This window comes from Macaca thibetana, chromosome 1, assembly GCF_024542745.1.
Source record: "Macaca thibetana thibetana isolate TM-01 chromosome 1, ASM2454274v1, whole genome shotgun sequence".
Classification (NCBI taxonomy): domain Eukaryota; kingdom Metazoa; phylum Chordata; class Mammalia; order Primates; family Cercopithecidae; genus Macaca; species Macaca thibetana.
This window is the reverse complement of record NC_065578.1, coordinates 152,780,161-152,806,347: the sequence shown is the minus strand read 5'-3', so window position 1 is coordinate 152,806,347 and position 26,187 is coordinate 152,780,161. Positions and strand designations below refer to the sequence as shown.

At 43.3% G+C, this 26,187-nt stretch overlaps 2 protein-coding genes across 8 annotated transcripts in view; one reads left to right on the top strand and one right to left on the bottom strand.

Moving 5' to 3' along the window:
* LOC126948846 (cuticle collagen 2-like) overlaps positions 1 to 26,187 on the bottom strand; it is a 940,772-nt gene that overhangs the window by 97,519 nt on the left and 817,066 nt on the right. The gene's annotated exons all lie outside the window — the stretch shown is intronic.
* Positions 383 to 26,187, top strand: part of HHAT (hedgehog acyltransferase) — a 350,433-nt gene continuing 324,628 nt past the window's right edge. For 2 of the 6 annotated variants that reach the window (XM_050781243.1, XM_050781193.1), the window contains exons 1-2: positions 615 to 817; positions 21,425 to 21,558. In XM_050781243.1, coding sequence (XP_050637200.1) covers positions 21,468 to 21,558 — 91 coding nt within the window. In that variant the 5' untranslated portion in view covers positions 615 to 817; positions 21,425 to 21,467. Of the gene's footprint in view, positions 462 to 614; positions 818 to 1,205; positions 1,288 to 21,424; positions 21,559 to 26,187 lie in introns of those variants that run through there. The other 4 variants (XM_050781213.1, XM_050781223.1, XM_050781202.1 and 1 more) reach the window with 4 other exon arrangements.

Sequence of the window (26,187 nt, the reverse complement as noted above, 5' to 3'; positions counted from 1 at the left end):
TCGTGCCAATTACACCCCGTGGGGGCATCTTCAGATCTTTCACTCTTCACAACGCAATCAAAATCTTCGTACCCATTTTGCAGTAGTGATCTCTGTAAGTTGTTTTACAATTCATAAAGTTTATTCTGTTTGATCTTCACTCTAATTTACAAGGAAAAGCAGGGAAGTTTATTTCTGTTTTACAGAGGTGGACAGGGAGGCTCACAGGGGCTAAGTTCACACAGCAAGCCCTCGAAACTTCCAGGGCTGCAAAGCCCGCCCTCTTTCCACCGCACCGAACTACCTTCCTTTCGCCTACAAAACGTAGGTGGGGACCACTGGTGTTGGAATGAAGGCCCACCTCGAGTTTCAGGTGACTTCCACTCTGCAATTAACTTGCAGGCAGCCCCACACCTGCAATGAATATACAGGTGGGGGGAGAGATATACACGCCAGGGTCAGTGGAAACCAGCAGCCGAGGGGTGAGCGGGGCTAGGGGTCCCGGGCCGCCGGCGGGGCACACGCGGTTCGGAGAGGCAGGCCGCTCTGTGGCCAGTCCCCCTGCAGCAGCACGGCCTGCTCGCCACCGCCCCGGGAGCGCCGCGGGTTCCCGAGGCCGGGCGCGGAGGGCGCGCGGGCACGGCGGCAGGGGCGTGCTCAGAGGACGCGCGCTGGGCTACTCCTCCAAAGGGCAGCTCCGGGGGAAAGAGGGTGGCGTCCCGGGGAAGCCCGCAGCCGCCGCCGATGTCGCTGGGACTCGGAAGTGCCGAAAGAGGGGTGTTGGGAAATCGCGGCTCGCGTGAACGTTGCCGTCGCCGCCGCCCGGGACAGCCCGGAGGTTGGTAACTGGTGACCGTAGGGGGTCCTGGGGAGGTTAGATGGTGAATTTTCTGCGTCAGTTTACTTCGTTAAAAAAAAAAAAAAAATGCACAAAACGCTTTCCGTTTCCTACCCCAGTTCCCGTGTGCGCGCCCGAGGGCGGGACAGAGGAAGTTCCCGGTCGGGCGAAGGAGACAAAAGCGGCGGGGGCCGCGCGCTCAGTGCGCCCGGGCAAAGGCGGGGATCTGGGCGCCGGGACATGTCCGCGCACGGCCCAGCTGGCGTCCTCTCTCCTTGGCTTCGTCCCCAGCTTCCGGCACTGCTGCGGGGAGTTGCGAACTCTGGTCCCCTTGGCAGTATCAGCGGTGCGCCTGCCTGCCTGCCTGCCTGCTGTGACTCCAGGGACTCTAAAGTTAGAGACTTCCTTTGCGTTCTGTCTTCAGGACTCAGTTTCCTTCCTCTGTTCTGAGTCTAACCTTCAGGTGACAGGTCTTTATGCGGAAAACCCCTCCCCCCAATCCTCACCAGAGGTGCTTTACAGGTAGCATTGTGTTAAAAAATGTGTTACTACCTGTGTTCGTTGCTCTTGGATCAGGGTTGTAGAGCTAGGGCATTTGGCATCCTCGGAGGCTTGCATTATGTGGGAGTGAGACATTGCTTCTCTGTCTCTTTCTGTTTTTGTTGTTGTTTGTGTTTTTGAGACGGAGTTTGGCTCTTATCGCCCAGGCTGGAGTGCAATGGCACAATCTAAGCTCACTGCAACCTTCGCATCCCCGTTTCGAGCGATTCTCCAGCCTTGCCTCCTGAGTAGTTGGGATTACAGGCATGCGCCACCAAGCCCGGCTAATTTTGTATTTTTAGTAGCGACGGGGGTCTCACCATGTTGGCTAGGCTGGTCTCGAACTGTTGTCCTCAGGTGATCTGCCCGCCTCGGCCTCCCAAAGTGCTGGGATTACAGGCGTGAGCCACCGCGCCTGGCATCTCATTCATTCTCAGAGCTAAGGACCGATTTCAATGTGATTAAGTGCTATGGGAACCAAGGAGAAGAGAGGGAAGGCTTCATTGAAGAAGTGGTAGTTAATTGAAGGAGACTTTGAGGAATGATTTTTTCCCCCTTCCATTCCTCATGTTCCATTTTCCCTGTGATTTTTCTCCCTCCTTTCTGGTTGCCAGTCAGTCCTTAATTGTGAATAAGTGTTTGATAAGGACAGCTCTGACCTGAGAGATTCCATTAATGTTAATTTAAGGAGACTATGTGCTTGTTAGGTGCTTTAGATACATTATTTCTAAACCTTACAGTAACTGGGAAAGATAGGTGGTGGTATAGCTTTTCACAGTGGGATAGAGAAAGCCTTGGAGGGGAGCCAAAGCTGCAGACTAGTACATGTCAGGGCTGGGTTTTGGACTCCTCTTTTGGATCAACGCCTGTGCTTTATCTGCTGTTTACTTTGTCCCCTCCTTGGGAGTAGGTTAGATGGATGAACTTAGGGTGAAAGTCAAGTCTCTGGAGGGAGCAGCCATTTTTGTGGGTGGCCAGATGTTGGGAGCTCTGTAGGTAGCATCACGAATTTGCGAGCATGGGCCTTAACTGCACCCCCAGCTTCCAGATGGACCTGGCCCAGGGGGAAGTGTTCCCTAAAGTAGTGGTCCCAACCTTTCTGGCACCAAGGACCGGTTTCATGGAAAATAATTTTTTTCATGGACCGGGGGAGTGGGGATGGTTTGGGATAATTCAAGCGCGTTACATTTATTTTGTTTATTTGTTTTGAGATAGTCTTGCTGGGTCACCCAGGCTGGAGTGCAGTGGCACGATACCAGCTCACTGCAACCTCCACCTCCCGGGATCAAGCAATTCTCGTGCCTCAGCCTGCAGAGTAGCTTACAGGTGTGCGACACCACACCCGGCTAATTTTTGCATTTTTAATAGAGACAGGATTTCACTACGTCAACCAGGCTGGTCTCAAATTCCTGAACTCGAACTCCTGAACTCAAGCCATCCTCTCCTTGGCCTCCCACAGTGCTGGGATTACAGATGTGAATCACCATGCCCCCCCTGCATTACATTTATTGTGGACTTTATTTCTATTGTTACATTGTAATATACAATGAATACAACTCACCATAGAGTAGAATCAGTGGGACCCCTGAGCTTGTTTTCCTGCAACTAGGCGGTCCCATCTGATGGTGTTGGTAGACATTGACACGCAAAGTCTGTTTGCTTATGTCCAGTCTACTCCATAGTCTCATTTTGGTTGCTGTCACTGCAGAAGACCCTGCTTCACAAAGATAGGATGTTGGCAACGGAAGCAGGCTTTTTGGTGCTTTTGTGGCAATCTCAGGATGTTTCGCCTTGGCTTTAATCCAGAATGTATGGAGATGTGAAGTCGTCTCAAACGTACTTCTAGGGCCCCATCATTTGCGATCTCAAGCAGCTGGTCCTCTTCTGGCATGGACAAAGTCAATTCACCTGGCTTATTCACAAATGGGTGTAGGATCCTTCCCAGTTCGTGGGTCTCTTGTAGTTGGGAAGTAATGCTCAAACTCTTGAAAGCTGAGATAGGTGATCATGCACCAGCTGGGAGAGAGAAGGCCCTGACTTAGTCTCTTTCAAAATCTCTGCTAATGTTTGAAACATGTCAGAAATCCGTGTTCGCTTGTCGCCCCAATGATTCCAGTTTGGTTTTGAGTGCAGCCATTTATCTGTTGACTTGAACACAGTTCTCCCCTGAAGGGACAGATTGAGTTCATTGAGGAGGTAAGCAAGTAAGCAAGTTTTGCAGCCCCTTCTGTGAAATGTGCTGCCAGTGGTGACTGTTTTTCTAAAAGAAATCCCTGGAGTGGCCCTCATAACTCAAACTCTGGCCAGTGATCTATCTTTAGTCATCCCACTTCTGTGTATAAAAGATGTGTGTGCCCTACGTCCATCTCATAAAGCTGCGTGAACAGATGTGAGTTAAGGGCATGTACTTTAATGTGGTTAATAATTTTAATCATATCCTGCAAAACGTTGTTAAGTTCAGGTGACATTTTCCGGCTAGCCAGCACTTCTCTATGGATGTCACAGTGCATAGACTCATTCAGAAGTGACCTCTTTGACCTGAGTAGTGAAACCAGCCGTAGCAGTCGCTCTGCTCATGCACATACTACCCAAAATGACCAATTCAGTTTTCCTGATAGGTAATCATTCAAATACTTGAATAGTTGTGCAGCTGTGGTGTTGGTTAGCAACAAAAGTGCAAGTGACACATCCTCGTGCATCTAACATCCTCATGCACATCCTCCTGAAAACCGTATCACATAAAAACAAGCATTGTTGCCTTGTCAACATTGGTAGACTAGTCAATCCAGATTGCACACTGCAGTGACTCATTAATCCTCTCTAACAATTGTGCCTCAATATCTTCTGCTATTTCAATTCGCCTAGTTATGCTGCTAGAGAAGAACACATGCCACCTTTTGAACTGCAGCCTCTCCTAAAAGTTCAGAACAAATGTCCTTAGAAGTAGGCAGGACCAACTCTTCACCAATAGTAAAGGGCTTCTTAGCTTTAGCAATATGGTTAGCCACTAAGAATGATGCTCTCATTGCAGACACATTTGATGAAATGGTAGCCTTCAATAATTGCTTCTGTTCTTTGTGCTTATGTTTTTTCTTTTGAAACACTCCAAAGGTTTGTCTTTTAATGCAGGGTGCTTGGTCTCTATGTGGTGAAGCAGTTTTGAAGGTTTCATGGCTTCATTGGATAGCCAGTAGCCACATGTTATACAAAGTGGGTTTGGAGAATGTGAATCACCTGTTGCAATGAACCTGTAATTTGAGTTTGACTCCTGGTATTTTCTTTTAAACGCAGCTTTCTTTTTGTTGGCAGTCTTAGCGTCTTCTGTCTCATCATTGGGTCTTTCCCCCTTTTCAAAGAAGCTTACCAGTGATGTTTGTTTTTTCTCATTTCGGCTAGGGTTAACTTGTGGGCTTACCAAAACTGTGACTGAGACAAATGTGCAGCGTAGGAAACAGGCACAGCTGGAAGTGGTAAATAAAATAATGGGCGGGCCATGAGTGGACTAAAATAGGTGTCAGATTCTGATTAAAGCCTGCCCACGGATACGGTTGTACAGTGGAAGTACATCAACTTACTTGCCATTATAAAGCCTGCCACCAGACGCAGCTTGTTGCTTGACACTCACTGATAGGACTTTGATATGAGTCTGCAAGCAATTGATTTATTATGGTCTCTGTGTAGTCAAACCTCTCTGTTAATGCTAATCTGTATTTGCAGCCACTCCCCAGTGCTAGCATCACTTGTAGTCCCAACAACTTGAGGGGCTGAGGAGGAATGATCATTTGAGCCCAGGAGGTCAAGGCTGCAGTGAACTATGATCAGGCCACTGCACTCTAGCTGGCATGACAGAGTGAGACCCTGTTTCTTAAATAATAAAGTGAAAAAACTAAAAAAGCTCCAAATTTATGAGTATATGTACTTCTTTATTAATATAGTAAGTAACTTTTATTAAAAAGTAAAAACAAATTCAGTGCAGTAGCAAATAACTCCTGTAATTTCAAAGTAGTGATGCCCACGTAAATGGTATTTTGTAGTATTTTCAAAAGCTACACTGTGGTATGAAAGTATCTGTGGTATGAAAGTATCTGACTTTTCCTGGTGACAGTCATCAGACCTGCTCTTACTACCATGATTTTCTGGTTTTTTGAGACAGCGTCTCACTGTGTCACACAAGATGGAGTGCAGTGGCATAATCTCGGCTCACTGCAACCTTCACCTCCCGAGTTCAAGCAATTCTCATGCCTCACCCACCCCAGTAGCTGGGATTACAGATGTTCACCAACATGTCAGGCTAAGTTTGTAGTTTTAGTAGAGACAAGGTTTCGTCATGTTGGCCAGGCTGGTCTTGAACTCCTGACCTGAAGTGATCTGCCCACCTCGGCCTCCCAGTGTGTTGGAATTACAGGCGTAATTCCAACATATCTGGCCGGAACTGCTCTTACTACTGTGATTTGTTGTCCACATCTATAATCCAATGAAATGCTAATTTTCAACCAGAAATTCATGAAAATAGAGATATTTGAGCTCATATCCCGCTGAATTCTCTCTATGGACACCTTGGGAGTGGAGGGCTGGGGATCCTGGGTTACGTACAACCCTACTTAGTGGTTGTTTTCATCTAAGTACTTGCTGGCCACCTTAGAGTATCACTTTTTTTTTTTTTTTTTTTTTTTTTTGAGAAATGGTCTTGCTCTGTTTCCCAAGCTGGATCACAGCTCACTGCAGCCTCAACTTCCCAGGCTCCCACCTCAGCCTGCCGAGCAGCTGGGACTACTGGCGTGCAACACCATTCCTGGCTAATTTTTGTATTTTTAGTAGAGAAGGGATTTCGGCATGTTGCCGAGGCTGGTCTCAAACTCCTAGGCTCAAGTGATCTGCCCACCTCAGCCTCCCAAAATGGTGGGATTACAGGCATGAGCCACCACACCTGGCCTGTTAGCGCATTACTGATAGCAGTTTCCTTCTCCTTCAGTTAGTGTTCCCCTTAGCCCGGGTTCACAGTTGTTTCTGTTTGATGAAAGCTTTTGAGAGAGCATTGCTGGATTGTTTATATAATCTACCTGCTCTGCTCCTTCTGTGGGTAATACAATTGGAGAATATTCCTGAAATAGTGGATGTGTGTCATGTATACACCCTACCTGTCTTTTTTTTTTTTTTTTTTTTGGCGAGTAGAAATTAACCTTAGTGGTAGATGATGTTATTAGTGTCAGGGAGGAAAGATGAACTACAATCACATATACCACAGACAGAAGCTCTTAAGATGTTATGAACAATTTCATGGTAATACATTTGAAAATTCAGATGAAATTGACAAGTTTTTTCCAATAAAATGTATTACTGAAGACAAAAGCTAGAAAAAAGAGTAGTCCTATATCTACCAAAGACATTGAATTTGTAGTTAAAAACCTTTCCACAGCAAAATTTTCAGGCCCAGATGGCTTTACTAGTGAAACTTCCAAACATTTAAGAAAATTAAAGAGGAACCACTTTCCAGTTTCATTTATGAGGCCAGCACAATCTTGTTACTAAAAATTGATAAGGATATGACAAGAAAATTATAGACCAAATGCTCATACAGACACATAAGTCTTAAATAATGGTAAGTCAAATCTAGCAATCTATAAAAAGGATAATAAATCATGACCAAGTTAGATTTATTTCAGGAATGTAAACTTTGGCTAACACTAGAAAAGTCAACAAATGCAATTTAACTCCATACATGAAGTAAAGGAGAAAAATTATTTGATACAATTCAGCACCCATTCATGATTAAAAAGAAAAAAAAAAAAAACCTCCTTGCAAGCTGGAGCATTGAGATAAATTAGATTTAAAATAACAGAGGGTATGGTATTGCTCTGCAAATCTATAGATTTGGGCTAATCCCAATCAAAATCCTGGCAAATTTTTTTCTTCAAAAATAGGTGATAAGCTGATTGTAAAATTTATTTGGAAATTCCAGACAGTCTTAAGAGCAAAATTGGAGGACCTAAGCTACTAGATCAGTATTTAGTCATGTCAGTGTGGTATTGCATAAAACTACACAGATTATGGAACTGAGCAGAGAATCCATAAACAGGCTTATACATCTGTGGTCTGTTGATTTATGACAGAGGCAACACTGCAGGGCAGTGGAGAGAAGATGGTCTTCTCAGTAAATGACACTAGGTCGATTCGCTATCTACATAGACAAAATGAAGCTAGATTATGTACCTCATCTCATATACAAAAATTAAGATAACATCATATACCTAAATGTGAATGCTAAAACAAAGCACCTGGAAGAAAGCTAAGTAAAATATCTTTATGACCCAGGGACAAGTTTTTTGAATAGGATACAAAAAGCACTAATTTGTACAGTAATAAGAATGAACCAATTATTGCCTCACATAACAACATGGATGAATCTTGTGACACAAAGCTGAACAAAACTAAGATAGATGTAAAAGAGTAAGTGCAATGTGATTCCATTCATGTGAAGTTCAAAAACAGACAACTAAATAAACCATGGTGGTAGAAGTCAGGCTAGTGGTCACCTTTGATGGAGTTAGTGACTAGGAAAGGGCAGAAGGGGCTTCAGAGGCGTTCTTTCACTTTTTTGAGACAGGATCTCGCTCTGTCACCCAGGCTGGAGTGCAGTGGTGTGATCTCAGCTCACTGCAACCTCCCTCTCCTGGGCTCAAGTGATCCTATCACCTCAGCCCACCTGAGTAGCTGGGACTATAGGCATGAGCCACCATGCCTGGCTGATTTTGTTTTTTGTTTTTGTTTTTGTTTAGAGATGGGGTCTTGCCATGTTGCCCAGGCTGGTCTTGAACCCCTGGGCTCAAGCAATCTGCCCATCTCCTCCTTTCAAAGTGCTAGAATTACAGATGTGAGCCACTACCTCTGGCCTGGCATGCAATTTTTATCTCAGTGATAATTACTTGGTAATTACATAAGGCTTTCCACTTCTCGAAAGCCCTAAGGGCTGGGCATGGTGGCTCATTCCTGTAATCCCAGCACTTTGGGAGGCTGAGGAGGGAGGATCACTTGAGGTCAGGAGTTTGAAATCAGCCTGGCCAACATAGCAAGATCCTGTCTCTAAACAAAAGAAGACCAAAAAAATAGCAGGGTGTGGTGATGTGAGCCTGCAATCCCAGCTACTCCTGAAGCTAAGGCAGGAGGACCACTCTTGAGCCCAGGAATTTGAGGCTGCAATGAGCTATGATCATGCCATGCACTGTAGTCTGGGTGACAGAGTGAGACCCTGTTTAAGAAAATAAAAAATAGTAAAAAGGAAGTCTTAAGGTTTTTTCTTCATTTAAGTATATTTTAATAAAGTTTACTTAAAACCTTGTAAAAAGTTAGGTTCATTCTGATGCTCCCAGGCTGGGGAGTGTAAGATGTGGTGGGCACGAGCCTTGCTGATTAAAAAGGTTTAAAATAGGTTGAGAATTTTCAGGGGGAAAGAATGCAATATCGCATCAGTAGCTTTTTTTGAATTAGGGACTTATAAAATTGACTCCCTTTTGCCAATCTTTAATGGCAGAGATCTGGCTTAAGGGAATTTCATATAAAAAGACTTAGAGTTATGTTTGATTATAAGATTGATACCAGTGTGAGGTGGAAATAAAAGCTAAGGGAGTATTAAGTAGAAAATTTTGTTTTCAGATTTAATTTTCTTCCAATTTAAGTTTTGAAAGTTTATGACCACTGGATTAAAAAACTTTTCTTCCAATTTAAGTTTTAAAAGTTCATGACCAGTGGATTAAAAAACAATCTGTTTTCTATAAATCCTTTCAGTTAGGTACTTTCCTCCCATAAGGCCATGAACTAACTGAGGGCAGGGGTGGCATGTGAGTTTCCTATTACACCTGTACTAAATTAACACAAATTCAGTGGCTTAAAACAACAGACATTTATTACCTTATGGTTCTGGATGTCAGAAGTCCAAAATATGACAGCAGGGTTCATTTCTTCTGGAGGTTCCAGGGAAGAATCTTTTTGCTGTCGTTGCCTTTTCCAGCCTCTAGATGCCTCTTAGATTCCTTCATCCGGGAGCCCTTCCTCCATCTTCCAAGCACACCACTCTAACCTCTGCCTCCATCATCACCTCACACTTCCTCTCTGTCTCTGACCCTTCCGCCTCCTTCCTAAAAGGAAACTTGTGATTACCTCGGGCCCACCCAGATAATCCAGGCTAACCTCTCAATCAAAAGATCCTTAATCACATCGGCAAAGTCCCTTTTGCTGTGTAAGGCAACATATTCACAGTTCCAGGGATCAGGACATGGACACTTCTAGGGGACCCATCTTTGGTGGACCCCACAGAGGGGATCTTTATATTTTGTCTTCACAAAGAGCACAGTTCCTAGTTGTCAGTAGAAGTTCATTCGTATTTGTTGAATGAAGACATGGGTCTAAGATTTCATTATTTGAGTGCAGTTTCTGAAAGAAGAGAAGTGATGGACTTGTCCTCCCACTGACACAACTGAAGCTTTGGGTTCAGGTTTAGGTACATGTATTATACAGAGACAACTGACAGTAAGGCAGAGGATCTGGGGACAGGCATAGTGGCTCATGCTTGTAATCCCAGCACTTTGGCAGGAATAGGTGGGAAGATCACTTGAGCCTGGGAGTTCAAGACCAGCCTGGGCAACATAGTGAGGACCCCGCCCCCCCATTTCTTAAAAAAAAAAAAAAAAAATGGGTGTGGTGGCTTTTGTCTATAGTCCTGGCTACTTGGGAGGCTGAGATGGAAGGATTGCTTGAGACTGGGAAGTTGAGACTGCAGTGAGCCAAGATTGTGCCACTGCATTCCAGCCTGAACAACAGAGAGTGAGACCTTGTTTCAGAAAGGAACCTGGAACCAAGTCATTGAAGTAATGGTTGAAGGAATCATAGATGTTAGTCTGGAAGAGGGTTTAGATGGAGTAGATGGCATTAGTTATCTATAAATATTTGAAGGAGGAGTATTGGAAAGAATAAAAAAGCCTTTTTAGCATACTCAACAGTAATAGCATTAAAAACAACAAATAAGCATTTCAGAGTTTACTATGCCTAAGGCACTGTTTTATCATTTTATAAATTAACTTAATCCTCACATCAATCTTCTGAGGTTCGCTATTACTGTATTTTACAGATGAGGAAACTGAGGCTCAGAGAGGTTATGCACCTTGTCCTAGGTCACACAAGCATGAAGCAGCAAAGCTGGGATTCAATCTTTGGCATTCTGACTCCAGAGCCATCCCTGAAACCATATCACACTGTGCTGTCTCCATGCCTTTAGTTCCAGAAGGTAGGAGAGGACTAGTGGCAGAGGAAGTCCACCCCTGTATTTTTTAGAAATCTGTATGTTTTAGAAATACAGGGGTAGATTTCAAGGGAAAACACAACAATCAGAACTGCTAGCCAGGCATAGTGGTGTGCACCTGGGAGGCTGAGGCAGGAGGATCGCTTGAGCCCAGGAGTTTGGAGCTGCAGTGAGCTGTGATCACGCCACTGCATTCCAGCCTGGGTGACAGAGTGAGACCCTGTCTCAAAACAAAAACAACAACAAAAGCAACAGCTGCTTAGGAACAGTGTTTCTCTGCCTTGTAATGTTACTGGAAATGGTCAAGTAGGCTATTATAAAAAGAATTCCCCAAACTGGCTGGAGATGAGACCAAATGGCAACAGAGATCCCACTGATTTTGAAAAAAATTAATTTTTTTCACTACATATATAAGAAGGGAGGGAACAACCTTTGTGATATTTTATGTAATAAAGATCCATTGTGAAAGGTATCTTTTCAACTAATTTTCCAGATTTTATTGATGAGTAACTATTTATAATATACCTGGTGTGATAGATGTGTCCTCACCCCTTTTTAAGGTACCCTTGCTGCTCCTCCCATAAAGAAGTATGGTCTGTTTTCTCCTCCTTGAATCCAGGCTGGGTTTTGGACTTGCTTTGACCAATAAAGTGTTCTGTGAACTCTGGAGCCTGGTCCTTAAGGGATGTTGCACCTCTTGCCTCTGTTCTTTTGGTACCCTGAAGCCCCACTGCTGTGAAAAAGCCGAGTCTAGCCTACCAGAGGAGGAGCCCTGGCCTGGAGGAGAAGGGAGGGGCCTTGTGTGAGCTGGTGCCAAATGCCAGACGTGTGCATGAGGTCATCATGGCCCCCTCCAGCCCCAGTGGAGTTGTGTGATGACAGAAGTCACATGAGTGACCCCAGGAGGGACATGAACAGAACTATCTAGACTGACATCCCACAAAATCCTTAAAAAGAATAAATGTTTATTGTTGTAAGGAACTACATGTTGTGATGGTTTCTTATGCAGCAATACATAACTGATACATAATATGTTGGTGTGGATTTGGAAGTAGTGGGTATTTTAAACTATTCTGTAATTAGACATTTTCCCCAGTCCAGTGGACCTCTTTCAGTCTATCTAGTCATTCTTCTGTGTTGGTGAAACCTTTCTGGGTTTGGAGAAGTATTTCCTCTTAGTATTATGTGTGTTGAAGGATAAGAGTCTTTATAAGACTCTTATGTGGGGACCGGGCACGGTGGCTCACACCTGTAATTCCAGCAGTTTGGGAGGCTGAGGCGGGAGGATCACTCGAGGCCAGGAGTTCAAGACCAGCCTGGGCAACATGGCAAAACCCCATCTCTACTAAAAACAGAAAACTTAGCAGGGCGTGGTGGTGTGCGCCTGTAATCCCAGCTACTCAGCAGTCTGAGGCATGAGAATTGCTTGAGCCCAGGAAGTGGAGGTTGCAGCGAGCTGGAATCATGCCAGCGCACTTCAGCCTGGGGGACAGAGCAAGACTATGTCTCAGAAAAGGAGAAAAAAAAAAAGACTGAAGTCGGGTTTGGAGAGAATTGTGATATGGGAATCTGGACTTGGTGGTTTTCTTGGAGAAAATCATGTAATTTAGAGTCTATAAAATGGGGTTCCGTTTCATGAAAATTGGACTCTGGAAAAGGCAAAAGTGTCATACCACTTTTTCCGAATATGCTAGAATATTGCACTACTATTTCATTTTCTTTAAAGCCATTGTCATTTCAGTGGGCATGTGCTTCTTTCACTTTTATTACTTGTGGTTTCCAGAGTGCTCATTTGTTCCTGAATTTAGACCTATTTCAATTTTACTCTTATCTCTGCATAACTGCTAACTTTCCCCTCTTACTTACAAGGTAGATTGGTTTGGTTTAGTTTGCCTTTTTCAGTAAATCTTTTAAGGAATGTACGTGAGTTAGATGTTTCATGTGTATTTTGATTACATTTCATTGATTTAAAATTTTTTTCATCATAGAGAGTGTCTAATGTTATGCATAACGTTTAAAAATTCTATTACACTTAGACCACTTATATTACCTTCTGGCTTTCCTAATGGATTGATTTCATTATAGATTTTGGAAAATGAATCCAGTACACTCTAAGAATAGTGAGGTGGCTGAGGGGAAGGCTCTGCAGTTAGACTCAGTGGGTATGAATTTAAGCTTTGCCACCTACCAGCTATGTGATTTGGGGCAGGTTTCTTTATCCTTTCTGGGCCTAGGTTTCCTCTTGTGTTAAGTGAGGTTATCAGAAGCACCAACCTCAAAGGGTTGTTATGAAGATTAAGTGAGATAATGCTTGTAAAGTGCCTTTTCAGCATAGGAAATCCTTAAATAGTACTTGTTATAGTACAGCTATTACTAAAGCATAAGAAAACTCAGTAGAGGGAAATCTTCGTTTAGGACATTAAGCAGTTAGTCAGTAGAAGTGACGATGGTGATGCTGGTGTGGGGGGATTGTTAGCTTAATGATGAGAGCTGTCTTATTAAAGTCCTCTGGTGCGTGTGAATATTGGGTTATAGCCCATTTAGTGCTTGATATCAAGATTTAAAAGCAGAAAAAATTTAAAATGGAAGTGTTGGAATCCATTAGTTGCCTGCATCAGAATTAAAGCTAAAGTACTTTTGAATGATATTGGAAGTTGCTGGGGGAAAACCATCTTGCAGCCATTATGTTTATGCATGTTTCAGGGTTTGGCAAGGTGAGCTGTGCTTTTCTTCCAAGATCAAGGAACCGGATTTCTGCCTGTATGACAGCGGGGGTTGGGAATTTTGGTTCTAATTTTTGCTTCATTGCTGGCTTCTCTGTCCATGGGCAGATCGCTGCTTCCTCCCAAGCAGGATTCTGATTCCTGAAAGGGCTCTAAAAGCTTAGCCCTCCTGTGAGGATCAGAGTAGATGGCAACTTTGAAAGCAGGTGGAGGGTAATTCCAAAGTAAATGCAAATGTAAGTAGCTCCAGTATAGAAAAAGCTCTGTTAGCTGAGAGATTCTTGCCATTTTACAGCTCAGGTTTTATTCTGTGGCCCTCTTGAGTTCTATAATTCCCAGATAAATATATTTTTTGAAATATTCAACTTTGGGGTGTTTGTACCCAATTTGCAGGTGGAGAAAGCTCCCTATTACTCCAGTCTGAATTCCTTCCGTCTGATTCTAGGGAAACCTTTGCTATGATTTCCTTTAATGTCTAATATTAAAGGCATGTTCTGTCGCTGTGTCCTCACTTGCCTCGAAATTCTCACTCTTTTCAACATTTAACTTCGAGATCCTGTTGTCTTACAGCTTTGGAGTTGCTGTTTTATCTTCTTTATCTTCCTCTTTTTTCCCCCCTACCAACTTCTGGACTAGTTTGATGCCAGGGACAACTTATATTTTCCCCGTCTATGTGGCTTGGTTCCAGCACTCTCTCCACTTTCACTAAGGGCCTAAATCATCCACCTCCCTGCCTCTTGGGTCTACCACAGCATCAAGGCGCTGCTTTGTAGAGCTTCGTTCGAATAATTTTATGTACTGGCTTGCAAGCCTGAGGTTCTGCAGGAAATAAAATCTAAACGTGAAATCGTATGTTTTAAGACTCCTTACAACTTGGCTCCTGTTCTCCCTTCCCTGAACCATCCACACTTTCTCTTCTTTACAGTTCTGACCAGTATTCCCAAACTGGGAAAGTGTTCGTAGGCACATCTCACCATCACACATCCCAACAACCCAATCACTCTTACGTATCAATAGTGCAATCTCATTTATGTAGATTAATCAGGTAGACTGCTACTTAAACACAGGCTATGTCACTATAGATTGGCTGTTTTCTATAGAAATGATGCTGTAAGTGGTGATGACTTTTCTAGGCTATCTCACAGCTACCCACTTAGCTGATAATATTGGTGCAGGACTGACTGCATGAAAACAGAAAAGAAGCATCAGTTACACATTTTAGTAAGAATCTCCTTGATTTCAGATAGCTCTGCCTAAAGAGGGACACGCTTGTTTAGAGCATGAGAAATGGACACTTGATAATTTTCTGAGAGACTTTTTGGGAACCTCTAAGGGCCTGGACATTTTAAAAAGGTTCCAGTCATATTCCCAAATATACAGCTTTCCTTTTCTTTTTCCTTTTCGTTTTCATTGTGTCATAAATCCCTTAAGAGATACCTACTCTGATTTACTTTCTGGCTGCACAGCTGAAATAAACAGGGAAAACAAAGTAGGGAAATAATTTTCCTGAGATAAGTGGGCAAGTGTTGAAGGCTGAAAGAATGAGGGTCGTGATCAACTTAGTATACCACTGGAAGCTATATGAGTAAACAGCAAACTGTTTCTCATGAAAGCAGGTTGTTGGCAAACTGACAAACTGTGTCTGCCTCCCAGAAGGAATGCTGGGGACAGTCACCACCCAGGCACAGTGTTTCTTGTGATTAGGCAAATCTGAAGCCTGTTAGCAATAATGTGAACCTGTGATCAATCAAGCAGCTGACCAGTCGTTACCTCCTCCTCCCTGCTCTTTCTACCCAATAAAGACAAAGGGCTGTAGAAGCTGGAGGTTGCTGCTTTTGCTCACTAGAAGCAGGGAGCTCTCTTCTTCCCCGGCCCCTTCCTTTAAAATAGTTACTTTTGTTTTAAGTTTTCATTTCTGCCTTCATCCTCCTTCCTTTAGTCTCCTAATGATGGTCTCAAGTAGTAACAGTAGTAACTGTTGTAATGACGATCTCAAGTAGTAACAGTAGTGACTGTCGTAGTGACAGTCTCAAGTAGTAACTATGGCAGTCAGCTACAGGCAAGAGTTGAAAAGAGAGGTGAGGAAGAAAGGTCGGTTAAGGAGGGTGGGGGAATGTCTGTGCGGTGGTGGTGTTTTGAGGTGGCATTCGTGTAATGGAGAGTGGTGAAAATGAAAGTGGAATGCCCATCGTTCCCTTGAGGGTAGCAGAGAGGTAGGTGGTGAGGAAGAGGCACTGGGCTGGGCTGAAAGCTTGCAGGTGGCCCCCAGGGATAGTTTGCTTGCTGTCCAGGGTGGCCTTGGATTGGACGTCAGAAGAGGAAGGAGACATTAACGAAAGCCCTGGGGATGCCAACCTCCTGAAAGAGGTCCAGATGCAGGTAGGATGGGCACACCCTTGGAAGGTCAGCCAGATTTCTTTGATTCAGGGGGAAAATCAGGGTCTGGGCTAGGTGGGCTCCTGATGAATGAAATTCACTAGTAACTGCTGATGTTTGTTGAGTGCTTATTCACTGCCAGGCCCTGGGCTAAGCATTTTACATTTAACCCCTCAACAACCCTATGAGAAAACATTTGGGAGGCCATTATTTACCCAAGTTTCCTCAACCAATAAATGACAGAGCCTGGGACTCCCCCCGCACCTGCCCACCCTTCCTCCCCCGACCCCACAGGTGGGTTTGGTGCCAGAATTTATCACTGTGCTGTCAGGTGGAGACTATTTGGTTCAATCCCTAAATTTTGGGGGTGAGGGGTCAGCTAGTTTTGCTGCTTCGTTACCTGCTGTTTTGCTGCTACTGTGTATCTTTGTGCATATGTCTACAAAACATGTAGCATTATTGAAACTGTTATTGTTTCCTTATACCACTGAATAGAAGAAAATGGAGTTTGCACATTCTGGCTATGTCTGCAGGGGTTTTCTCTGGCTACTCGGTTTCCTCCCACGTCCCAAAGCTGTGCCCATTAGGTGAATTGGCGTGTCTAAATGGTCCCAGTGTGTGAGTGTAACTGAGCACCCTATTAAGTTTTTCTGTGATGGCATCGAATGCCTGTTGATGTTCATCTGTCCAAGGTTGGGGGCTCTGAATCTAGTCCCTTTTAAAGGCCTCATAAATTGGCTTAGCCGTCAACCCCAAATTTGGAATTCAAATTCAACAAAAGCCAGACATTCCTAGGAATCCCTGCAATTGCCTCCTGTTTTGGGGAGCCTTTGGGGCCACTGTTATCTGCTTTCAGTCGGGTCTTTAGGCTCCTTCAGCCTGAAGTCGAGGTTCCAGAGACTAGACCTTGATACAGCACAGACACCTGTGAAAATCTCCCCTACCAGGAGATGGCTTCAAGGCTACAGTCAATTTACAACCCAGCTGAGCCCCAGATGATGCCAGCCCATTCACAAGATGGAGCAACAATTCAAGATGAGTCATCGGAACAAGTCATGCGGGCCTACACAGCCTCACCCCATGCCACAACTTCCTTCCCCTTCTTTTTTATTTATGTATTTTTATTTTATTTATTTTATTTTTTTGAGACGGAGTCTTGCTCTGTCGCCCAGGCTAGAGTGCAGTGGCCTGATCTCGGCTCACTGCAAGCTCCGCCTCCCAGGTTCACGCCATTCTCCTGCCACAGCCTCCCGAGTAGCTGGGACAACAGGCGCCCGCCACCACGCCCGGCTAATTTTTTGTATGTTTAGTAGAGATGGGGTTTCACCGTGTTAGCCAGGATGGTCTTGATCTCCTGACTTTGTGATCTGCCTGCCTCGGCCTCCCAAAGTGCTGGGATTACAGGCGTGAGCCACCGCGCCCAGCCTGCCTTCCCCTTCTTAAGCCTTTGCACTTCACTTGGAAATTTGAAGTGGTTCCATTAAGGCAAGAGTCTAGACCGTCTTGCCCATTGCTAGCTTTGGTCTGTAATCAAGTCACTTTCTTTCTACCATACCTCTATCTTGCTAATTTGTTTTGCAAGTAGTGAGCAGCTGAACCTGTGTTTGGTAATGAGTGTGGGGGTGTGAGTATGAGTGGGTTCTGCGCTGAGATGGCATCCTGTCCGGGATTGGTTCCTTCCTTGCGTCCTGAGCTGCTGGAATGGGCTCCAGCTACCAGAGACCCTAAATTGGAACAAGTGGGGTGAAAAATGAATGCATAAAAATTACCTAATAAAAATTTGTAAAGTCTATGATAATCATACAAATGCATGACAAAAAAATGTAGTATGGAAGCTCTCAGTGAGCCCACCCTAATTGTAAATGTTTTGAACTGCATGGTGGCAGGAGGTGCTCGTTATAATTTTTGCTTTGCAAACATTTTATTCCTTGGTTTCACCCACCACCAGTACAACTGCCATCACTTGCTGATTCATCAAACTTGGGTAAATAATGATCTTACCTGTGCTTATTAATCTTTAAGTGTATGTATAGCTCATGTTTATTCATGTTTATTTCAGTGTTTACTATTAGAAGTGTTTTGGTCTTTAGATGTTTGGTGTTTTTGTGACCAGAAATATGCAGTAGGAACTTACCTTTTGTTTATATCAATTAGCCTATGGTAAAATTAGTTGCATTATACATTGTTTTGCTTAAAGTTACAATTTCCAAGACCCTACTAGTGATGTTAAATAAGGACACATTGTACAATCCAGCTAAGAGCAGCACTAAGCTGAGTGCAGTGGCTCACGCCTGTAATCCCAGCACTTTGGGAGGCCATGGTGGGCAGATCTCCTGAGCTCAGCAGTTTGAGACCAACCTGGGCAACAAAAAAACTAGCCTGGCGTTGTGGTGCGTGCCTGTAATCCCAGCTACTCAGGAGGCTGAGGCAGGAGAATCACTTGAGCCTGGGAAGTTGAGGCTGCAGTGAGCTGAGATCATGCCACTGCACTCCTGCTTGGGCAACAGAGCAAGACCCTGTCTCCAGGAAGAAGAAAAAAAGCACCAAAATGAAAAATTATTAAACCGAATTTTCTAGTTCCCTGAGGATTAAATCCTTAATGCAGGAGAATTGTCTCAGATAGAATGTCCCTGAAAAGCATCTAATGGCAAGCCTTCTAAAACTTTCATTTAGTCTACAAGATCATTTGTGTTCAAATTTCAATCCTTTTAGAAGATCAGCTTTTTGTTAATCAGATTCTTCATGAGGCAAAGAGGTCATCCGATGTAATACCAACATCTTTTGACAGGCAAGACATTAAATTATAAACCAAGAAGTTAAAATTACCTTCCCACTAAGGGGAAGCCTATCAAATTCCGGAAAAGCTCCAGAAAGGAGTCTTGTTATTCTGAAGATGAAAGTATTTAAAAATAAATTGTGAGTAGAAATGGATAAAGCTAGAAGTAGTTCTGAAAAATAGTAAGGAACTTGAGAACGTGTTATTGAAATACTAGGGTTTAGGCATGTGTTTTAAAGCATGAATGACTGCTTCCGGATCTCTTAGGTTGCAGGAAAAGTCCAGACTTTTAGGTAATGAAATGGGGCACTCTGGGTGCAAGACCGCTTATTTCTGAAATCATGGTTTATCAAAGCTGAAGTTTATTTCCCTTCCTGCTCTGTCTCCCAGTGGCCTGAAGAAAGGAGTTTGTGTGTGGCAGATTCTGAGTCAGGCTCTCAGTCTGAGTCACTGTACACTGGCATTAATGGGATTGGCCGTGGCAGAGTGGACGGGCAGGGGCCTGGGTCCAAAGACTTGGCTTTGAGCCTTGGCTCAGTTATTTACTTATTTGTTTACTCATTTATTTAGACAAAAATTGTGCGTATTTATGGTGTACAATGTGATGTCTAGCTATACATTGTGAGATGATTAAATCAAGGTAATTAACATACCCATCACCTTACCTGCTTATCATTTTATGATGAGAACATTTACGGTCTACTCTTAGCACTTTTTAAGACTATAATACATTATTGTTAACTATAATCACCATGCTGTATGATAGATCCTCAGAATTTATTCATCCTGTCCAACATCTTTTAACCAGCATTTTCCCCCTTCCCCCCAGCCCCTGGCAACCACCACTTCTGTGAGTTTGACTTTTTTTAGATTTCACATATAAGTGAGATCATGCAGTATTTGCTTTTCTGCTCTGGCTCAGTTATTTCTGGCTCTGTGACCTCATCACATTTGTCATCTATAAAATGCCTACCTCCCCTGTTCCACTTCCACCTACTTCACCAGGCTGTTGTGAAAACAAAATGAGATAATGTGTGAATTCTGGGTTTTGGCATTACTGTCACATGTTAGAAGTAGTTGGTGGGGTTGGGGAGGGGGGTGCGGCTTAAAATTTTGCTCTTAGTTTGGCATCCACAATGAGACATATTTGAGAGGTTTAAGTAAAGCAGTAAAGGCCATAAATGGGTTTAAATTTAGTGAACTCTGTTAGTTGGAACATTTGGAATCATTTAATTTGCTGAATTTTAGGATCTAACTTTCCTGTACCTTCTCTATTACTTAGAATATAGTCATGGCTACCATGATGGAGAGATCTAGAATAGGAGAGGCTTCAACAACCTAGAAATGCATTTCTTTCTCCTGTAACAGTCTAGATCTAAGTAGTCTGGGGCACTTTGGGGGTTGGGGGTAGTACATGGATTTGGGGGCTGAGAGGCCTCTGTCTTGTCCACATGGCTTTCACCTCTTCATCCATGGTGGCTGTTCCAATTCTGTTCAACAGGAAAGGGAGGGAAAGAAAGAGATGGCCACAGCCATGTCCCTTCACTCACATCCTTTTGAATGGAGCTATTCAGGTGTCCACACTTAGCTACAGTGTAGTGTTGGTGTCCAGAGGAAATTTTAATTGCTGTGTGAGAAGAGAGACTGAATTCTGAAAAGGGGTAGTGAGGGGCAGTGGGTAACAAGCAGTGTCTGTCACAGATGCCTGTGGTTATGTCATTAACTGCCCTTTAAGAAATGTATGGATGAGGCCTGGCACAGTGGCTTGTGCCTATAACCCCAGCTACTCAGGAGGCTGAGGAGACCAGGAAATCAAGATCAGCCCGGGCAACATAGACCCTGTCTCCAAAAATACATAAATAAAGTGCGTAGATGCATGGCAGACAGAGAGGTTTATAGTATTCCATTCTGATCATCAACTGCAGGATGGTACTTGATTTCTTATATATATTTTTTGAGGCAAGGTCTCACTCTGTCACCCAGGCTGGAGTGCAGTGGCACAATCTTGGCTCACTGCAACCTCAGCCTCTTGGATTCAAATGATTTTCCTGCCTCAACCTCCTGAGTAGCTGGGATTACAGGCAAGCGCCACCACGCCTGGGTAATTCTTGTATTTTTAGTGGAGACAGGTTTTGCTGTGTTAGCCAGGCTGGTCTCAAACTCCTGGCCTCAAGTGATCCACCTGCCTTGGCCTCCCAAAGTGATGGGGTAACAGGTGTGTGCCACCGTGCCCCGCTGATTTTAAGTTTTTATTATATTTTTTAGAGATGGGATCTGGCTCTTTTGCCCAGGCTGGTCTTGAACTCCTGGCCTCAAGTGATCCATCTTGGCCTCCCAAAGTGTTGGGATTACAGGCATGAGCCACCATGCTTGGCCTATAGTATGATACTTGAAAGGGACAACAAGGATGGTGAGCCTGTTGGCTTAGAGGTTTGGATATTGTTTGTGCTTTTCAGACTTTTTGAAGCCATTTATTATTCACAAAGCACATGGTAGTCCCTTCTTGCTACATTCCAGGCACTGCGCTAGGGGCTGGGGAGTCAGCGATCATGGTCCCTGCTATCTGAGGTTCACTCCACAGAAGAGACAAGTATATTATGCAATGAGTAGAGAACTGTCTGATGTATACTCTGATGGGAGGCTGTGGGAACCCCTAGGAAAAGACCTGACCCCTTTGACAGGCAGGATGCGTGTGTGTGGTGTATGTGTGGGTGTGCGCGTGCATGTGTTTGTTGGATGCAGGAGGGAGTAAGGTCACAGGGAGGAGGAGGCTTTATTGGGGTTATGTCTGTATCACCTCGAATAGTGATGGTCTCAGGGAGTGTGAACTAACTGAATTGATGTTAAGATGCTGTTCTCTAGTGCCATGTTCATGGCTTAATGTTTTGTCTCTTTCTCAGAAACTCTCAGCGTGGGCATCGGGAATCTTCGTGCCTAGGAGCCATGCTGCCCCGATGGGAACTGGCACTTTACCTACTTGCCTCACTAGGCTTCCACTTCTATTCCTTCTATGAAGTTTACAAAGTCTCCAGAGGTAAGGCCCCAAGCTTTTCTGACCTTCTATCAAACAAGGAAACTCCTGTCAAAAAAAAGGAGCAGAGGTGGAAGATTCAAGAAGATGATCCAATAGTGTCGGATGATGTGGGCCTTGATTTGCTTCCCCCTGTCTTGGATAGTTTGAATCAGTGACCTGAGTCCATTAAGTTTTCTACCCTAATCCTTGGTCTTTTAGGTGATGCTGTGGCTTGTCTTCTATAATTGGTGGGTTTGATTCAAAGGCTATTGAAGGCCATGGAGGGGATTTGCATTCAGAATTCAAAGTAAAACTCTTAAATTTCTCTTTCATCATTACTCCTCTCAGACATATGAGACCCGGGCTCGTTTTATCTTCTTGTTCTGTCATTTTTAGTGTGTTGCCTTTGTCTGAGTGCTGGAGATAAATCATCATCAGGTCACATCCCTGCCCATACGAAGGAGAATGGGGGCCCTCCTTTATTTTAGTGGCAGTTTGGCAGGGAGCACTAGTCACTCCTGCTCACGCCCAATTGGCCAGCACTGAGTCCCACGGGCACAGCTGGGAGGTTGGGAAATAGTCATTAGCTTGGTGGCTATGTGCTACCTAAAACTACTTTTTTTTTTTTTTTTTTTTTTTTGAGACCTAGTTTCACTCTTGTCACCCAGGCTGGAGTGTAATGGCACGATCTCAGCTGACTGCAACCTCTGCCTCCTGGATTCAAGCAATTGTCCCAGCTCAGCCGCTGGGATTACAGGTGCCCACCGCCACGCCTGGCTAATTTTTGTATTTTTAGTAGAGATGTGGTTTCACCATGTTGGCCAGGCTGGTCTCGAACTCCTGACCTCAGGTGATCCTCCTGCCTCAGCCTCCCAAAGTGCTAGGATTACAGGTGTGAGCCACTGCACCCAGCCTAAAACTTCTCATGTTATGGAAGAAAGAGAAAGAATTTTGGAGGGTCCTTGAGCAGTCTCTGCCATAGGTAGCGAGAGTGTCCTTGAGGTGATAGTGATTACTGAGCCTTGTCTTAAGAAGAGCAAGAGTCAGCCAAGTAGAGAATTGAGCAGAGGAACTCTGAACAGAGTTAAGTTTGCAGGCAAATGATGTTGGAGATAGCTTACCATCATCAGGGAACTACAAACCACTCATCAGGACTAGAGTGCAGAGTGTGATGGGGAGTGAAAGAGTTGAGCTTAGATCAAAGAGCAGGGATAGGTTGTGAAAGACATGGGTTGTATATTTGGCCAAGGAGTTTGGACCTTATCTTGAAGACAGGACAGCATATTGAAAGTAGTGCAGTCATTTAAAATGACAAAGGTAGGTTTTGGGAAGTACAGTTGAGAATGCTCTGCCTTCAGCATCTGCTACTCTATGGATCACCAGGGTTGATCTTCCTCTGCATTCTGAATGTGTCCCATTCATAGCCACGGACTTGGTTGCAGGAAATGACCATCTAAAGGAGATGAGCAGGGTTCTTTGGGCAAGGCTGTCGAAGTGGCTGCATTCTCTTGCTGGAGCCTCTGAGCTCTCAGAGCTTATGAAGAGGAACTAACCTGCTCTGTGTCAGGCTCCGTGTTAGATACTTCATGTACCTTGTCTCACTTGATCTTTAGCGCAGCCCTATGAGATAGGATATTTAGAAAACAAGCTTGGCTGCAGAAACTTAGCCTCCAGAGTAACTGTAGTTCACAGCTAGTGTGGTGTCTAGCCAGCATCAGAGACCCTGGTTCCTTCTCCCATGTTCCCCTGCTGTCTTCAACATGTCCCACCTTTTGTAAGGTAGCTGCTCTAGCTCTTGTTGTCAAGTTTGCTCTTTGATCAGCAGGAAGGATGGAAGGGAAGGGGAGGACAGGCTCTCTCCTTTTCAGAACTTGACTTGAAAGTGGCTTATATCATATCTATTCAAGTACTACTCACCAGAACCTAGTCCTGTGACCACATTCACTGAGAGGGGAGCTAGGAAATGTAATCTCTGGTTGGGAGGCCATTTATCCAGCCAAAGCACACGGATTCTATTGTAGAGAAAGCAAGAAGGGACATGAGCAGTCCATTGGCAGTCTCCTCCATAGAAGGGTATCTTCATTACCTATTTCTGCACAACAAGCTATCCTGAAGCTTTGTGTTTTAAAGAAACAACCACCTTTTATGATCTCTCACTGTTCTGTGAGATTCCCCCTACCTCCCGTTTTGAATATACTTTATTTTTTAAAAGTCGTTTTAAAGCCAGGCATGGTGGTGCACTCCTGTAGTCCCAGTTACTTGGGAGGCTGAGGCAGTAGGATCACTTCAACTCAAGAGCTTAAGACCAGCCTGGACAACACAGCAAGACCATGTTTCAAAAACAGAACAACAAGAAAAGCAGTTTTTGGTTCACAGCAAAATTGAGCAGATAGTACAGAGAGCTCCCATAATACCCCATGCTCCTATACACACACAACCTCGCCAACTAGCAGCGTCCAGCACTGGAGGGGTACGTTTGTTACAATTGATGAACCTACACTGACATATCATTATCGACCAAAGTCCATACTTTACAATAGGGTTCACTCTTGGTGGTGTACGTTCTTTAGGTTTTAAGAAATGTGTAATGACCCATATCCACCATTGTAGTATCATATAGAGCAGTTTCACTGCCCTAAAACTCTTCTGTGCTTCGGCTACTTATCCTTCCCTCCCCCTGCCCCAACCCCTGGTAGCTCCTACTCTTTTTACTGTGGCCATAGTTTTACCTTTTCTAGAATGTCATATGTTTGCCTTTTCTTCGAATCATACAAAATGTAGCCTTTTCAGATTGACTTTTTTTTTTTTTTTTTTTTTTTTTACTTAGTAATAAGCATTTAAGGCTTCTCAGTGTCTTTTTATGGCTTGATAGCTCCTATCTTTTTACTGCTAAATAATTTGTGGTCTAGAAAAAACCACAGTTTATTAATCCACTCGCCTGCTGAAGGACATCTTGGTTTTTTCCAAGTTTTGGCAATTACAAATAAAGCTGCTATAAAGATCATGCATAGGTTTTGAATGGACATAAGTTTTTACCTCCTTTGGATAAATACCAAGGAGTGCAATTGCTGGATCATATAGTAAGAATATGTTAATTTTTGTAAGAAACTGCCAAACTGTCTTCCAAAGTGCCTGTGCCTTTTGTATTCCTGTCAGCAGTGAATCAGGGTTTCTGTTCTCTGCATCTTGCCAGCAACTGGTATTGTCACAGTTCAGGATGTTGTCCATTCTAATAGGTATGTAGTAGTATCTCATTGTTTTTCTATAAGGAAATGCATTTGCATTTTCCTAAGGACATACGATGTGGAGCATCTTTTTATATGCCTATTTGCCATCTGTGTATCTTTGGTAAGGTGTCTGTCTGGTTCTTTTGCCCATTTTTAAATTGGGTTGATATGTCTTTTGCAAATAGTTTCTCCTAGTGTACGGCTTGTCTCATTGTCTTGACAGTGTCTTTAGAAAAACAGAAATTTTGAAATTTTAATGAAGTCTAGCTTATCAATTTTTTTTTTAAGGATTGTGCCTTTGGTCTTAGATCTAAAAAGTCATCACCCTACCCAACATCATCTAGATTTTCTCTTATGTTATCCTCTAGAAGTTTATAATTTTACATTTTATATTTAGGCCTATGATTCATTTTGAGTTAATTTTTGTAAAGGGTGTAAGGTCTGTGTTTAGACTGATTTTTTTGCAGGTAGATGTCCAGTTGTTCAGCACCATTTGTTGAAAAGACTATCTTTTCCTCATTGTTTTGCCTTTGCTCCTTTGTCAAAATTCAGTTAGCTGTATTTATCTGGGTTTATTTCTGGGCTCTCTATTATGTTCTATTGATATATTTGTCTATTCTTACACCAATACCATAATGTCTTGATTACTGTAGCTTTACAGTAAGTCTTGAAGTTGGATAGTGTCAGTCTTCTGACTGTTACTTGTGTTGTCTATTCTGGGTCTTTTGCCTGTCTGTATAAACTTTAAAGTCAGTTTGTTGACATCTACAAAATAATTTTAATTATAAAATAAAGATGTTTATAGCAGCTTTATTAATAATTGCTAAAAATTGGAAGCAACCAGGATGTCATTAAGCAGGCAAATGGATTAATAAATTGCAGTATATTCAGACAATGGAATTTGCCAGGATTTTCACTGGGGTTGCATTGAATCTATAGATCAAGTTGGGAAGAACTGACATCTTGACAATATTGCGTCTTCCTAGCCATGAACATGGACTATCTCCCCATTTATTTAGTTACTTGATTTCTTTCATGAGAGTTTTATTGTTTTCCTGATATAGATCTTATATATATTTTGTTAGATTTATAGCTCAGTAGTATTTCATTTTTTGGGTGACAATGTAAATGGTGTTGTTTTAAATTTCAAATTCTATTTATTTCATTGCTGATATATAGGTAAGAAATTGACTTTGGTATAGTTACCTTAAATCCTGCAATCTTGTTGTTATTGCTTATTAATTCCAGGAGTTTTTCTGTCAGTTCTTTCAGATTTTCTACATAGGTAATCATGGTGTCTGCAAAGATGATTTTATTTCTTCCTTCTCAATCTTATATACCTTTTCTTTGTTGTTGTTGCCTTAATTAGGATTTCCAGTAGAATCTTGAAAAAGAGAGATGAGAGGAATATCCTTGCCTTATT